At 41.2% G+C, this 16,761-nt stretch overlaps 1 protein-coding gene and 1 pseudogene across 3 annotated transcripts in view; one reads left to right on the forward strand and one right to left on the reverse strand.

Annotated features, from left to right (window-relative positions):
- The window catches only part of NUP210L (nucleoporin 210 like), a 97,324-nt gene that overhangs the window by 51,402 nt on the left and 29,161 nt on the right, over positions 1-16,761 (forward strand). For 2 of the 3 annotated variants that reach the window (XM_037501042.2, XM_054691736.1), the window contains 10 exons: positions 5,775-5,863; positions 6,059-6,163; positions 6,755-6,856; positions 8,126-8,254; positions 9,205-9,332; positions 10,282-10,414; positions 11,904-11,966; positions 12,332-12,511; positions 12,846-12,926; positions 13,014-13,145. In XM_037501042.2, coding sequence (XP_037356939.1) covers positions 5,775-5,863; positions 6,059-6,163; positions 6,755-6,856; positions 8,126-8,254; positions 9,205-9,332; positions 10,282-10,414; positions 11,904-11,966; positions 12,332-12,511; positions 12,846-12,926; positions 13,014-13,145 — 1,142 coding nt within the window. The remainder of the gene's footprint in view (positions 1-5,774; positions 5,864-6,058; positions 6,164-6,754; positions 6,857-8,125; positions 8,255-9,204; positions 9,333-10,281; positions 10,415-11,903; positions 11,967-12,331; positions 12,512-12,845; positions 12,927-13,013; positions 13,146-16,761) is intronic. The other variant, XM_054691735.1, reaches the window with a different exon arrangement.
- Positions 1,231-1,298, reverse strand: LOC119237392 (U4 spliceosomal RNA; annotated as a pseudogene).

Genomic DNA, 16,761 nt, shown 5'->3' on the forward strand with positions numbered 1-16,761 from the left:
CAAACAATAACAAATGCCATCCATGTTACTGTCTATTTTGGGGTTTCATCCCTCTCTCACTAACTCCATCATCTTTATCCTGAATGACCACAGCAACCTCCAAGCTAATCTCACTAATCTAAAGATTTATTTGTTTATGCATGCAAGAACTGGGGTGTAAGCCAGAGGTGTGGGGGTGGGGTGGTGAGAGAATTCACCAGAGACAGAGTTGGGAGCAGAACAGGCAGATGCACTGAAATACACTGCTGAGGGGAGTAGTAGGTGAGGCAGGAAAGGTCTACTGAACCATGTGGGAAGCTCCCTGGCCTATCCGCAGGGGATTGAACTCCTGCTGCAGTGGTTGGCCATAGCTTGATCGCACTGTCTTTAACCCCTGCGCCACCTGAATCACTCTTAAAATTCTTTTTAGGGCTATGATTTGCAATAAACATAGGGGTGCAGGTATCCTTTTGAATTAATGTTTTTGTGTCCTTTGGGCAGATTCCTAGGAGTGGAATTGCGGGGTCATTTTTAATAGTTTGAGGAACCTCCACACAGCTTTCCATAGTGGTTGGACCAGTTTGCATTCCCACCAGCAGTGCAGGAGAGTTCCTTTCTCTCCACAACCTCACCAACATTTGTTGTTTCCTGTTTTTCTAAAATGTGCCATTCTCAGTGGTGTAAGGTAGTTTGTCATTGTGGTTTTGATTTGCATTTCCCTGATTCAAGTGATGGTGAACATTTTTTCATATACCTGTTGGCCATTTGCATTTCCTCTTTGGAGAAGTGACTTTTTAGCTCTTCTGCCCAATTTTTGGACTGAATTGTTTACTTTGTTTTTGTTGAGTCTCTTCAGCTCTTTGTAGATCTTTGTGATAAGGGGTGTGCAAAAATTTTCTCCTAAGCAGTAGAATTTTCTCTTGTAATCCTCATAGCAAACATGAGACTGATATTTTCCCCATTTTGTAAGTTTACTAATTAATCAAACACTTAATGAGTTCTTACTGTATTCTGGGAACACTTTTAGGCCCTGAACAGTAAATAGATACAGCAGCAAACTCTCTGATATCAAAGCCTATACTCTTTTTCTTTCTTTTTTTTATTTTTTGCATCATTGTTAATTTTTTATTATTTAAATATTTTATTTTATATAATTCTTACATCTTTTTTCATCTTTGCACAATGTATATATTTTCATTTTGGTTATATTCCCCATACAATTGCACCCCTCCCCTTATTTTGACTCTAGTCCTTCCAATTAGCAATAATCGCGCCTCGGATAAACCTCATTGGCTACGATACTGCCACTGCGCAAAGCTGACTCTAGTCCTTCCATTCACCACTTCTCCCTCCCCTCCACCCTGTAGTGTCTCTGGTTTATAGTTGCTTGTTGATTTTGATTTTTACTTTGCATTGATTAGTCTTTTTCCTGGTCTCTTATTTAGGTTTTCTAAATTCCTGCTATGAGTGAGACCATCGGTATTTTTCTTTTTCTTTCTGACTTATTTCGCTGAGCATGATCCCTTCTAGCTCCATCCATGTTTCTGCAAACTGCATGTGTTTATCTTTTTTGATTGCTGAGTAATATTCCATGGTGTATATGAACCACATCTTCTTGATCCAGTCATCTATTTTGGGGCATTTGGGTTGCTTCCATAGCTTAACTATTGTAAATAGTGCTGCTATAAACATAGGGGTACAGGTGCCCTTTGGAATTACTATTTTTGTGTCATTTGGGTAAATACCTAGGAGTGGAATTGCTGGATCATATGGAAGCTCTATGTTTAGTAGGTCCAGAAATCTCCACACAGCTCTCCATAGTGGTTGGACCAGTTTGCACTCCCACCAGCAGTGCAGGAGAGTTCCTTTTTCTCCACAAACTCGCCAACATTTGTTGTTGCTAGTTTTTTTAATATGTGCCATTCTCACTGGTGTAAGATGGTATCTCATTGTAGTTTTGATTTGCATTTCCCTGATTACAAGTGATGTTGAACATTTTTCATATGCCTGTTGGCCATTTGCATTTCTTCTTCAGAGAAGTTTCTTTTTAGCTCTTCTGCCCATTATTTTTTTTTTATTTAAAGATTTATTTATTGGGCCTCCCCGGTGGCACAGCGGTTGAGCGCTGGGTTGTGAAGCTGCCCGCAGCCTCCATGGAGCCGGTTTGATCCCTGGCTGCTCCCTGGCCACCTGAGGAAGGCCCCACATGACGCGCAGACCTCTCCTGCCACCCGCTGCACCCCTCAGCAGTGTACTTAGGTCCTTCTGCCTGCTGTGCTCCCCGCTCTGGCTCTGGTGAATTCTCTCACCCTCCCGTGCTTCTGATTGTACCCAGGGCTTGCATAAATAAATAAATAATTTTTTAAAAGAATTATTTATTTATTTATGCAAGCCCTGGGTACAGTCAGAAGCACGGGAGGGTGAGAGAATTCACCAGAGCCAGAGCGGGGAGTAGAGTAGGCAGAAGGACCGAAGTACACTGCTGAGGGGAGCAGCGGGCGGCAGGAGAGGTCTGCGCACCATGTGGGACCCTCCTCCAGTGGCTGGGGAGTAGCCGGGGATTGAACCAGTGCTGCAGAGGCTGCGGGCAGCTTTGCAACCCAGTGCTCAACCGCTGCGCTACCGGGGAGGCCCTTCTGCCCATTTTTTGACTGGATTATTTTCTTTGTTTTTGTTGAGTCTCATCAGCTCTTTGTAGATTTTTGTGATCAGTCCTTTATCGTTAGTGTTGTGTGCAAAAATTTTCTCCCAGTCAGTGGGGTTTCTCTTTGTTTTGGTTATTGTCTCTTTTGCTGTGCAGAAGCTCTTTAATTTGATGTAGTCCCAGCTCTTTATCTTTGCCTTCACTGTCACTGCTTTGGGTGATGTGTCTGTAAAGATGTCTTTGAGGTCCATGTCATGTAGTGTTTCGCCTATATTTTCTTCTGTGTATTTTATGGTTTCAGGTCTTATGTCTAGTTCTTTAATCCATTTTGAGTTGTTTTTTGTGCATGGTGTGAGGTAGTGGTCAAGCTTCATTCTTTTGCATGTAGCGACCCAGTTTTCCCAGCACCATTTATTGAGCAAACTTTCTTTGCTCCAGTGCATATTCTTTGCTCCTTTGTCAAAGATTAGTTGACCATAAATCTGTGAGTTTATTTCTGGATTTTCTATTCGATTCCATTGGTCTGTGTGTCTGTTCTTGTTCCAATACCATGCAGTTTTGATGATTATGGCTTTGTAGTATAGTTTGAAGTCTGGGAGTGTGATGCCTCCATTTCCTTCTTTTTTTTTTCAGAAGAGCTTTGGCTATTTGGGGTTTTTGGTGATTCCATATGAATTTCATTAATGATTGTTCTATTTCTTGGAAGAATGTCATTGAAATTTTTATTGGAATAGCATTGAATCTGTATATTGCTTTTGGTAGGATGGCCATTTTGATTATGTTAATTCTTCCAATCCATGAGCAGGGGATGTCTTTCCATTTCTCAAAGCCTATACTCTTAATCACCATCTATACTTCACTATATTGTCTACAGAGACTCCCTGTGTCTTTCAGGATAAACTCATATGTTGCAGGGCCTCCCTGGTGGCTCAGAGGTTACAGTCTCAGTGCTATCAAGCTATCACCAGCCACTGCAGTATGAGTTTGATCCCAGGCCAGGGACCTAACCCACATATGGCATAGCACACCTCTCCTGTCTTACCCACTGCTCCTCTCAACAGTGTATTTCAGTAGATCTGCCTGTTCTGCTCCCCACTCTGTCTCTGGTGAAACTTCTCACACATACTCCCCTTCCTGGCACCTCTCACCTACACCCCAGTTCTTGTATGCATAAATAAATTTTAAAAAATATCTGCCCACTTCTTTGATTTCATCCTTTATTACTACTTTTACATACCCTGCATTTTTTCTCACAGTCAACAACTTTAAATCCTAGACTACAGATTGTCATACCTTTTTCCATTGCATGCTCTGTTTTCTTGCATCTTCCCTCTACTTTACTGTTGTAGGAGTGATCTGTCCCTCTTTATTTCCAATCTCTAAGCTTTTAAATACTTTCTGCTCCTAAATACTCTGCATTGCATATATGTGCTCTGTATATACATCTATAATAGCACTTACCACACTATGTTGAAGTGGATGGATTATCTATTAAACCATATTTTCTTTGAAGGCAAGAATTTTGTTGTTTTCTTCGTCATCTCTGTATCCTAATTACCTGACATAGTCCCTAGCATATAGTTGGCCCTCAATAAATCTTTGTTGAATGAGTCAGTTAATGAATGGATATAGATTCATGAGAAAATGCTTCACAGATTTAGGTATGATCATCAAATAATAAGGATAAAATAAGAATTGATCTAAAGTGGCAGATTCATGTTAGTTAAAGAAAAGAAAGAACAAGTTAGTGAAAGCAGGGTCAGACTTCAGATACTGGTTTAGAAGTTCAAATTGCTCTAATAAGGGATAGTTAACCATTTAAAATTTTTGAGAGGCCTCCCTGGTGGCCTAGGTGTTAAGTCTCAGTGCTGGAACTGCTGTGGCCTGATTTCAATCCCCAGGCAGGGAGCTAACCCACCTATGAGTTATCAGCAGACCTTTCCTATCTCACCTGCTGCTCCCCTCAGCAGTGTATTTCAATAAATCTGCCTGTTCTGCTCCCTACTCTGTCTTTAGTGAATCCTCTCACCCCCCACACACACCTCTGGCCTACACTCCAGCTCTTCTATGCAAAAATAAAATAAAATCTTTTAAATAAATAAAATGGGAGCCTCCCTGGTGGCACAGGCGGTTGAGCGCAGTGATGTGAAGCTGTCCGCAGCCTCTGCAGTGACAGTTCGATCCCCGCCGGCCTCGGAGCAACCCACAGGGCGAGCAGACCTCTCCTGTCTCACCTGCTGCTCCCTTCAGCAGTGTATTTCGTCAGTCTGCCTGTTCTGTTCCCCACTCTGTCTCTGGTGAATCCTCTTACCCTCCGGCGCATCTGGCCTGTATCGTAGTTCTTGTAAAAATAAATAAATCTTTAAAATGAATGAATGAATGAATAAATAAATAAATAAATTAATTAATTAATTAAATGTTTGAGTAAGGGACTGACATGACATTTACATATACAGAACACTTTAGAAAAAGTGAAATGTCCCAAAGGGCTATCTGTTACTTCTCACTCCCATTTAAGATCAAACAAAAATTTCCCTGTGCACTCTTGCCATTCTAGTTTTGGATTCAGGGTCTCCTTGGTGGCTCAAGGGGTTAAGACACAACCTATGAAGTTGTTCGCAGCCTCTGCAGCACGAGTTCAATTCCCGGCCCCCGCAGGCCAGGGAGCAACACACAAGGTGCAGCAGACCTCTTCTGACTCGCCTGCCACTCTCCTTAGTAGTGTACTTCAGTCAGTCTGCCTGTTCTGTTCCCAATTCTGTCTCTGGTGAATCCTCCCAACACCCCCCGCCCCAACACACACACACCTCTGGCCTATACTCCAGCTGTATATGCATAAATAAATAAATCTTTAAAAAAATAATTTTGGATTTACTGACCAATAGAACCAAAAAATAATTAGATTTTGTCTGGCACAATTCTTCATTTAATAAGGGAACTGAAAAATAAAGTGGTTACCCATTTTATTTCTGCATATAGTGGCAGAATCAGCACAAAAACCCAGTTTTCTGTTTCTTGTGTATTTTCCCATTCAGTGTTTTTTTCCTCCATAATTACACATCATAAGGAAAAAATGAGGACAAAATCTGGTTTTCTGGAGACATTTTTGTATTCTGTGTTTCTCACAGAGTATTTTTGTACCTGTCTCTAGGTCATCAAACCCTTAAAGTACATCAGATAAAAGGGACTGTACTTATTGGAGTCAATTTTGTGGGCTATTCTGAGAAGAAAAGTCCAAAGGTAAGTGTAGATTGTTACATAAGAAATTAAACTAACTGAAATTTCTTTAAAAATCACTCATATCTGATTTAAATATGACTATACACCTCTATGATTCTGCTGTTTCTGCCACTTGAAGGGTAGTGGAATTTTTCTCTCACTAAGTTGAAAAATTAAAATTTATAGTCACCTTTGTGGTTCTTTCCATATTTCTAGGAACTTTCTAACTTACCCAGATCTGCAGCTGTGGAGCTGCTCCTGGTAGATGATGTAACTATAATACCTGAGAATGCCACCATTTATAACCACCCTGATGTGAAGGTAGAGGCTGTATGGGTCTGCTTAAATAGAATCATATCAAAGGGGGAGAATATTGGGTCATTAGAATTAATAGTATAACAGTTTAAAAGCTTCACTTATGTGTTGAAAATTACTGCTGTACATATATAATGCATATATAATAATTATCTACAGTGACCTTAGTAGTTATGCTTTAATAATCATATTTTATCACTGGTCTATTGACCTAAGTCTTTTTTTTTAAGATTTATTTTATTTATTTATATATAGAAGAGCTGGGGTGTAGGCCAGAGGTGTGTGTGGGGTGGGGGGGAAGGGTGAGAGGATTTACCAGAGACAGTGGGGAGCAGAACAGGCAGATTGACTGAAATACATTGCTGAGGGGAGCAGCAGGCAAGACAGGAGAGGTCTGCTGTACGATGTGGGTCAGCTCCCTGGCCAGGGATCAAATTCACACTGCAGTGACAGCTGATAACTTCATAGTGCTGCAACTTACCCCCTTGCACCACCAGGGTAGGTCAGTTATTTGTTCTTAGGTAGGTCAAAGTTATTTTCTTTGAATTATTTATAAACCAAAGGGAATGAAACATTCTTTGTTCAATTTTTATATAGGAAATATTTCACCTTGTGGAAGGATCTGGTTATTTTTTAGTCAACAGTAGTGAGCAGGATATTGTCATCATCACTTACATGGAAGCAGAGAGCTCTGTCCAGGTGAGTTCTAGAGATATTCTCAGATTGATGTCTCAAGTCAAAGGTCATTCTTTTTTTTTTTTTAAGATTTATTTATTTGTGCATACAAGAACTGGGGTTCAGACCACAGGTGAGGGGTGGCGGTAAGAGGATTCACCAGAGACAGAGTGGGGAACAGAACAGGCAGATTGAATGAAATACACTGCTGAGGGGAGCAATGGGTGAGCCAGGAGAGTTCTGCTGCGCCAAGTGGGTATCTCCCTGGCCAGGGATCGAACTCATGCTACAGTGACTGCAGATTGCTTAATAGGTTGCATCTTAACCCCTTCCACCAGGGAGGCCCTCAAAGGTTATTCTTAGGAGAATAATGGGAAATATTCCATTATGTGTCTCAAACTTATTACAAAAATAATATTTGCTTCTTTTAATTAATTTAACATAAATACATTATTTAATCAAAAATGAGAGTTTTTTCCTGCAACTAGTTATAATACTGAGCAATTTTTGCTTCTGGCCAAACTGAAATAGCTCAGGAGATATCCATTTATAACATTTCCATTAGTAAAAGTCCCTGTTCTGTAAATCTCAAAGCATAGAGCTGTGTGGATAGGTAGATGTACTACTGACTTTATAACACCAGTATAAGGTATGTTCAGCTGGGAGATAACAGGTCAAAATATTAAGTTGGCTCCATAATCAGTATGTCAAGGGATTTGCTTTTGTTTGACTTCTAGTAATAAAGATAATACCTTACATTAAAATATGTATATATTCCTTTCTAAGAGCTCAAAGGAATGTAGCTAACATTCATCATAATTTTTGTTTTAAAAAGGAGAGACCAAGGTACCATGTGCAGGCAAAAGATAGATATATTAAAAAAAAATGCTGCTGTACAGGAATTGTAATACAGTAAGAAAAAATAAAGTATCATGCTCCCAGTGCTTTCTCCTCCTGCTGAATGCAGAATAAATAACTTGATTTTCTTTATGAAAGATTTTTTTTCAATGATTTTCTTCCATTGTTTATGATTAAGAAGCTGGATATGCATCTTGGATTCTGCTTGAATTCATCAGCTTAAACTCTGCTCTTTATCAGTTAATCTTTGTTAAGTGTACATATTTTATCATTAACTGAAACATCATGTTAAATGTATATATTGAACTATGCCTGAAGCATATAGTGTGATCTCTTAGAGTTCCAATTACAAAGGAAGTAAGTTGTATTTTCTGCTTCAGGTGAAAATAGTTGCTTGTTTACTCCTTTACCCAATAACCATTGTCTTCCTTCTAGTTAGTTCCAGTACATCCTGGATTCATCACCTTGGAGGTCTATGATCTATGCTTGGCCTTCTTGGGTCCAGCAGTGGCCTATCTCAGGGTATCAGACATACAAGAACTGGAGCTTGATCTGATTGATAAGGTGAGAGATGTTTGCTTTTTTTTTAAAAAAAGATTTGTTTATTTATGCATACAAGAAATGGGGTACAGGCCAGGCTAGAGGTGTGGGGGGTTAGAGGAATCACCACAGACAGAGAGGGGGACCGTACAGGCAGATTGACTGAAATACACTGCTGAAGGGAGAAGCAGGCAAGTCAGGAGAGGTCTGCTGCACCATGTGGGTATCTCCCTGGCCGGGGATCAAACTCGTGCTGCAGTGGCTGCAAATAGCTTCATAGGTTGTGTCTTAACCCCTTGCGCTACCAGGGAGGCCCCATAGATGTTTGCTTTATCTCATAAATGAAGCAGGCTTAATTCTCACTCTCTAATATAGTCTAATATAGCCTCATTCTCACTCTCTAATATCTCTGCTCACCTACTGTGCGTATATTCCAGAAACTTTAGTAATGTTAATGGAAATACCTGCCCTTCAAGAGAAGCTTTCCAACATTAAAGTTGATGAAGATAAAGAGTATTACAGAACAGGGCCTCCCCGGTGGCGCAGTGGTTGAGCGCTGGGTTGCGAAGCTGCCCGCGGCCTCTGCAGCGCCGGTTCAATCCCGGCTGCTCCCCGGCCACCGGAGAAGGGTCCCACATGGCGCACAGACCTCTCCTGCCTCCCACTGCTCCCCTCATCCGTGTACTTCGGTCTTTCTGCCTGCTCTGCTCCCTGCTCTGGCTCTGGTGAATTCTCTCACCCTCCTGGCTTCTGACTGTACCCAGTGCTTGTATAAATAAACAAATAAAAAAAAGAGTATTAAAGAACAACTTAAAATACATACACCTAGATTAGGTTTATTTGATCAAAGACTGCTTGGGAACATTTAGCATGAACAAAAAAATTTGTCACCCTTGAAGAGCTAACCTGTCCTTGATGAATGCGACACCCCTACTAAATTACCTTTGTTTGTTTTTTTTTTTTCAAACTGCTAGGTTGAAATAGGTAAAAGTGTATTAGTAACTGTGAGGGTTCTTGGCTCTTCCAAACGTCCATTCCAAAATAAATACTTCAGAAACATGGAGCTTGAACTGCAGTTGGCTTCTCCCATTGTCACCCTGACGTGAGTACTATTTTGATTCTTCTTTCTCCCTGTGTATGCTTAATATCATGAGAATCTCCCTCCTGGTAGCCTGATCAGTTCTACCTCAGATTATTTCAGATTTTCTTCTTTCCTTTTTTGTCATGGTAGCTTTCAGTATACTCTTTTCCCATACTTAGCTCTCTGTAAAATAACCCGCAAAATATCCTTAGCTGTCTTGTTTGGGGGCTAGCCTCATGTGTCTAACTAATATTTCTATTTATGAAGCTTCTCCTTGAATAATATACTATGGGCATGCTGCAGATTAGAGGACCTCCAAAGTCTTTTTTAGATACAAAAAGGAAAATACAGGAATTCCAAGGCAGTTTATTTAGTATTTGCAATTTATCCGGTCTTATGTTTATATCACCCTACTCCTTTGGAGCCTTAAAACAAATTTTTGCTCTTCAGAAGTTTCCTACCATTGCTATGAACTTTGTTTGTATTGAGTCTGGAAATTTATTTTCCGTTCCCTCTAAATAAAGTTAAAATGAGTTGAAAATGTCAAGCATCTTAAAAATATGCATAACTGGTCACTCTTAAAACTAAATCACCCTGGGCCTCCCCGGTGGCGCAGCGGTTGAGCGCTGGGTTGCAAGGCTGCCCGCAGCCTCTGCAGCGCCGGTTCGATCCCTGGCTGCTCCCCCTGGCTGCTCCCCGGCTCCCCAGCCACCGGAGGAGGGTCCCCCATGGTGCACAGACCTCTTCCTACCACCCGCTGCTCCCCTCAGCAGTGTACTTCGGTCCTTCTGCCTGCTCTGCTCCCCACTCTGGCTCTGGTGAATTCTCTCACCCTCCCGTGCTTCTGACTGTACCCAGTGCTTGTATGTATGTATGTATGTATGTATGTATATATAAATAAATAAATAAATAAATCTTTAAAAAAAAAAAAGCTAAATTACCCTAACCTAAAAACACATGGATCTTGCAGGCTCATGGAGGAACAGGATGAGTACTCTGAAAATTATATCCTTCGAGGTGTGACTATTGGACAAACCACACTTGTGGCCATCGCCAGGGACAAAATGGGGAGAAAATTCACATCAGCTCCTCGGCAAATTGAAGTAAGGAAATAATCTCATGCAAAATTCATACTTCATCATATTACTTAGCATTATTTATCTCTTCTGCTGAGTTTGCACAAGTTGAAAATCATATGATTGAAAAAATGATAGCTGTTTCTTAAAACAATATGTAATTTAGGGCCTCCCCGGTGGCGCAGCGGTTGAGCGCTGGGTTGCGAAGCTGCCCACGACCTCTGCGGCGCCGGTTCGATCCCCGGCTGCTCCCCGGCCACTGGCGGAGGGTCCCACATGGCGCACAGACCTCTCCTGCCGCCCGCTGCTCCCCTCAGCAGTGTACTTCGGTCCTTCTGCCTGCTCTGCTTCCCGCTCTGGCTCTGGTGAATTCTCTCACCCTCCCGCGCTTCTGACTATACCCAGTGCTTGTATAAACAAAACAAAACAAACAAATAATAGATAAAAATAAATTAAAAAAAAAAACAAAAAACAATATGTAATTTATTCTTAGGTTTTGTTTTTCTGCATAAAAGTAATATACTTATTACAGAAAATTTGGAAAGCACACATACAGAAAAGAAAATTGCAGAATGGAAATCAACAATGATTCCACTCCTTCGAGGCAACCATTGTTAAGATTTCAGTGTACAAGGAGGGAAGGGCAGGGAAAGGACGGACTAGAGTCAAAATAAGGGGGGGTACAATTGTATGGGGAATATAACCAAAATGAAAATGCATACATTGTGTAAAGATGAAAAAAAGACTTAAGAATTATATAAAATAAAAATATTTAAATAAATTTGAAAAAAAGAGTTCAGTGTACAGTTAACCATTAAACAACACAGGAGTTAAGGGTGCTGATTCTCACATAGTTGAAAATCCTCATATAACTTCTGACTCCCCCTAAATTTAGGCCTTCTCTTGACCAAAATCCTTAATGATAACATAAACAAACTGTTGGGACTCCCTGGTGGCTTTGGGGTTTGAATTCAATCCCTGGCCAGGGAGCTAACCCACATTTGGGGCAATAGACCTCTCCTGTCTTGCCTGATGCTCCCCTCAGCAGTGTATTTCTCTGGATCCGCCTGTTCTACTCCCCACTCTGTCTCTGGTGAATCCTTTCATTCCCCTGTACCTCCTGCCTTCACTCCAGTCCTTGTATGCATAAATAAATAAATAATTTTTTTAAAAAGATTTACTTATTGGGCTTCCCTGGTAGCGCGGGGGGAAAGACGCAACCTATGAAGCTATCTGCAGCCACTGCAGCACGAGTTCGATCCCCAGCCAGGGAGCAAACCCACGTGGTGCAGCAGACATCTCCTGACTCCCCACTGCTCCCCTCAGCAGTGTATTTCTGTCGATCTGCCTGTTCTGTTCCCCACTCTGTCTCTGGTGAATCTTCTCAACCACCGCACCTCTGGCCTGTACCCCATTTCTTGTATGCATAAATAAATAAATCTTTAAAAATAAAGATTTACTTATTATAAAATTGACTCTAGTTAGTCACCATTATCCTTTTGTTTTTTTCCTTCAGGTGTTTCCTCCATTCAGACTTATTCCAGAGAAAATGACACTGATTCCTGCTAACATGATGCAGGTGATCTTAAAAATAGAAAATAAGATTTATCATTTCACCTCATCTCACCTCTGCCCCATGCCACCTCCACACTCCTATCCCTTCCTGTTTGCCTCTTCTTTTCTACTCCTGACCAACTACAACAGGATTTGATTAAGAAGAAAATCAGTATTTTCCCTGTTCCATGATAAACATGGTACAAACTATGTTTGAGATCTCTAGGATCATTTGTAGTACTTCCATTTCTCCTGCACTGAGTGATATGAGACATGCTGTTTGGGAAGTGGGAGGAAATGAAGAAGTCAAGTTACTTGGACAAAGTGTTGGGAAAAGAAATGTGACTTCTCCCCATGCTCCAGGCATTCAATGGTGCATTTAAATTTCAGGTGATGTCTGAAGGTGGCCCTCAGCCCCAATCTATTATTCACTTCTCCATAAGTAACCAGACCGTGGCTGTTATTAATAGAAGGGGTCAAGTTACAGGGAAGGTGGTTGGTACAGCTGTGATCCATGGCACTATCCAGACAGTAAATGAAGATACTGGCAAAGTCATTGTGTTTTCCCAGGTATTCATTCTTTCTTATGCTCTGCATATACTCTTCCATCTGGGAATCATGTTGGTGAGGGTAGTAGTGGTGAGGAGGTTGTCAGCAGCCTCACCTGGCATTCCCTTAACCAATGTGGGAAATATGTAATCTTTAATGAAAAACTCACAGGGCATTTGGCATTGTTATGACTTACACTCTCTATTCTATAAAATTGTTTAAGGAACAAAAACAAATGTATGGGTGGCATGCTTTTTTTAATTCCCCAAACAACAAACTAGTTATCATAAGCATCTGTGTCCACCCTACAGACACTCCCTCTTAGCCTAAGTTTGTTCTCCACTCTGTTGAGCAGGATGAAGTACACATTGAAGTTGTCCAGCTACGGGCTGTTAGGATCCTGGCAGCTGCTACTCGACTCATCACAGCTACTGAGGTGAGTATGATGGCTCTGTTCCAAACCAATTATTCTGTAATGCCAGCTGGGCCAGATCTATAGAACAAAACCACTTTTTCTTTTCAGATGCCAATTTATGTCATGGGAGTAACCAGTACACAGACCCCTTTCTCCTTTAGCAATGCCAACCCTGGGCTCACATTCCATTGGTCCATAAGTAAAAGGGATGTATTGGATGTAGTGCCCAGGCATTCAGAGGTATGAATTTTATGTTTATCATATTATCTTTGGGATCTTGATGTTATATTTATTTTATTTTGTCGTAAGTTTTAGACTGACTTTTCTAAACTATACAATATTGCTTATCTCCTTTTCCTATTGATCTGTGAAAGCTGGAAACCTCAAATCATATGAAGAATCCAAATTTGAGTACTCAGATAATGCTATATAATTTTGCTGGATAGAGCTCTTAAAAGCAGTATTTCCCTTAATACTGTATTTGTTGTTGTGTAATGTTGTATTTGTGATCACATGACTATGTTCCATGAGTAACACATTATGAATATAAAGTACACAGGTTATAACGAACTATAGAAATGATCCCTGAAAGTATAGTCTTTAAAGTACACAGGTTAAATGTGTAATCTAGGGGGCCTCCCTGGTGGCACAGGGGGTTAAGTCTCAGCGCTATAAAGCTATCAGCAACTACCGCAGCACAAGTTGGATCCCTAGCCAGGGAGTTGGCCCACATGGCAAGCAGACCTCTCCTGTCTCATCCACTGCTCCTCTCAGCAGTGTATTTCAGTAAATCAGCCTATTCTGCTCCCCACTCTGTCTCTGGTAAACCCTCTCACACACACAAACACACACACACACACACACACACCCGCACTTCTGGCCTATACCTCAGCTCTTGCATGCATTAAAAAAATAAAATAAATCTAAAAAATATTAAATATGTAATAAAATCTTTCAACATGTTCAGACACAATTATATTAATAGTGATGTTTGTGCTGCATGGCATGTAGTTGATATTAACAGTAAGAAAGATGGATGCTTAACAGATTTCTGAGTCCATGCTACTGGTAGCTGGAAAAGAACTGGAATCCCACTGGAGACATTTGGGGTGTCATGGGGCTGGTGTGAGCCACTACTGGCAGCTGATTCTGGACTACATGCCTTTATCAATGGCAAATTTAAGGACAGTTAATTAAACCACTTTTACATGGTTCCTCTTGATGGTACCACTCCTCCCAATTCAGTGCCTGCTGCATGAGGCTAAAGTCCTCAGGATAGATGTTGAGGAAACATTTATTCTTATTTATTTATACATACAAGAACTGGGATATAGGCCAGAGGTGCGGGGGAAGGAGGGGCGGTGAGAGGATTCACCACAGACGGAGTGGGGAGCAGAACAGGCAGATGTAATGAAATGTAATGCTGAGGGGAGCGACGGGTAAGTTCAGTAAGTTACAATTTAGTGCCTGCAAGAACAAACAATTAGAGGGGCCTCCCTGGTGGTGTAAGTAAAGCACAGCGCTGTGAAGCTATCCCAACCTGCAGCACAAGTTTGATCCCAGGCCGGCCAGGGAGCTACCCACATGGTGCAGCAGACCTCTCCTGACTCGCCTGCTGCTCCCCTCAGCAGTGTGTTTCAGTCAATCCACCTGTTCTGTTCCCCACTCTGTCTCTTTTAAATCCTCTCTGGACTTTACCCCAGTTCTTGTATGCATAAATAAATCTTTTTTTTTTTTTTTTAAGATTTATTTATTTATTTTATACAAGCACTGGGTACAGTCAGAAGTGCGGGAGGGTAAGAGAATTCACCAGAGCCAGAGCGGGAGCAGAACAGGCAGAACGACGAAACACACTACTGAGGGGAGCAGCGGGCGGCAGGAGAGGTCTGCGCGCCATGTGGGACCCTCGCCGGTGGCTAGGGATCAAACCGGTGCTGCAGAGGCTGCTGGCAGCTTCACAGCCCAGCGCTCAACCTCTGCGCCACCAGGGGAGGCCCAGCATAAATACATCTTTAAAAAAAAAAAAAGAACAATTAGAGTTAGACTGTTGGAAAGAACAGAGGGATTATAGGAACTAGAATTAGTAGAAGAGAAGTCAAATTAAAGTCTAGAAGAGAAGTCAAATTAAAAAAGGAAAGTATGTATTTGTAGTCTTTGTAAAAAAAAAAATGCTAGCCTGTAATCTAGGGAAACGGTAGTGATTGTCTCTTCTATCAATCCTGGGTTACCCAGAGCCAGGAGTTGAGGAGAGTGGAACTGTACTTAGTTTGGTAGAATTCTACACAGGGATTTGCTTTTTTTTTTTTTTCTTTTTCTCAAATCACAAATGGGGATTGTGTGAAAGGAAGGACGGCCAATGCCTCAGCATCTATTCTGCTCTACCTTCTAACAATTTCTTCTCTAAACCTCATTCATCTCTCTAGCAGAAGAAATGATTGAGGGCCACACTAAGATTTTTGCTGCCTGAAACCCCACAAAGGCAAAAGGTATGATAAAATAGGCAATAGAGGGCCTCCCTGGTGGCACAAGGGGTTAAGACGCAATCGTATGAAGCTATATACAGCCACTGCAGCATGAGTTTGATCCTCGACTAGGGAGCAACCCACATGGTGCAGCAGACCTCTCCTGTCTAGCCTGCTGCTCCCCTCAGCAGTGTATTTCAGTAGGTCTGCCTGTTTTGCTCCCCACTCTTTCTGGTGAATCCTCTCACCCCCCACACCTCTGTCCTGTACCCCAGTTCTTATATGAATATATAAATAAATATTTTTTTAAAAATGGGCAATAGATTGTCTTCAATGCCCCACAAAGTAGATTTCCTGCCCTGTAGTGTCATCATTTAAAGATTCATTTGTATCAAACAACTATGAACCACACTTTTTTTGGTATAGACTTTCTTCCAGACAACTGATTGAGACCTACACAAAGAATATGGGAATTTTTATGTAGGGAATGAAGAAAAGGTGACTTGGAACGTGGGCTTCTGTGAGTCAAGAGATCTGAAGGAAAGTCTTGCAGGCCTTGGACAACAAGGAGGCAGGGTTAATAGGACATAAAATGAGTACCAAAAATATAGGCAGATACCTGCTTCAATATTTGCTTAGTTTAGTCCTGCCTTCTCTATCACCAGAAATCTATCAAGGTCTAATCATCCTTATCCAGTCAAGACTAGAATGGTAAGTGAAGCAAGTGGGACAGGCACTAGTTTTAGCATAGTACTAAAATAGAAGTTTCTTTTTTGTCCTCTGCCTTCCTGGTTACCACTGTGAACTCCAGGAGTAGGTTGTCTCACCTCTCTCACAGTTCAGCTTCTATTGTCTGAATCCATTTTATTTTATTTTATTTATTTATTTATTTTTAATAATAAATTTTATTTTTATATTCCCCATACAATTGCAACCCCCTTATTTTGACCCCAATCCCTCCCCTCCCCACGTCCCACCCCCCATAGAGTGTCTCTGGTTCATAGTTGTTTGTTGATTTTGATTTTCACTTCTTATAGTTATTCATTTTCCTGGTCCTTATTTAAGTTTTCTAGATTCCTGCTATGAGTGAGACCATCCGGTATTTTTCTTTTTCTTTCTGGCTTATTTCGCTGAGCATGATCCCTTCCAGCGCCATCCATGTTGCTGCAAATTGCATGTGTTTATCTTTTTTGAATGCTGAGTAATATTCCATGGTGTATATGTACCACATCTTCTTGATCCAGTCATCTATTTTTGGGCATTTGGGTTGTTTCCAAAGCTTAGCTATTGTAAATAGTGCTGCTATAAACATAGGGGTGCAGGTGCTCTTTGGAATTGATGTTTCTGTGTCCTTTGGGTAAATCCCTAGGAGTGGAATTGCTGGATCATATGGA

The sequence above is a fragment of the Talpa occidentalis genome, unplaced genomic scaffold (assembly GCF_014898055.3).
Source record: "Talpa occidentalis isolate TD23 unplaced genomic scaffold, MPIMG_talOcc4v2.1 talOcc4.9, whole genome shotgun sequence".
Classification (NCBI taxonomy): Eukaryota; Metazoa; Chordata; class Mammalia; order Eulipotyphla; family Talpidae; genus Talpa; species Talpa occidentalis.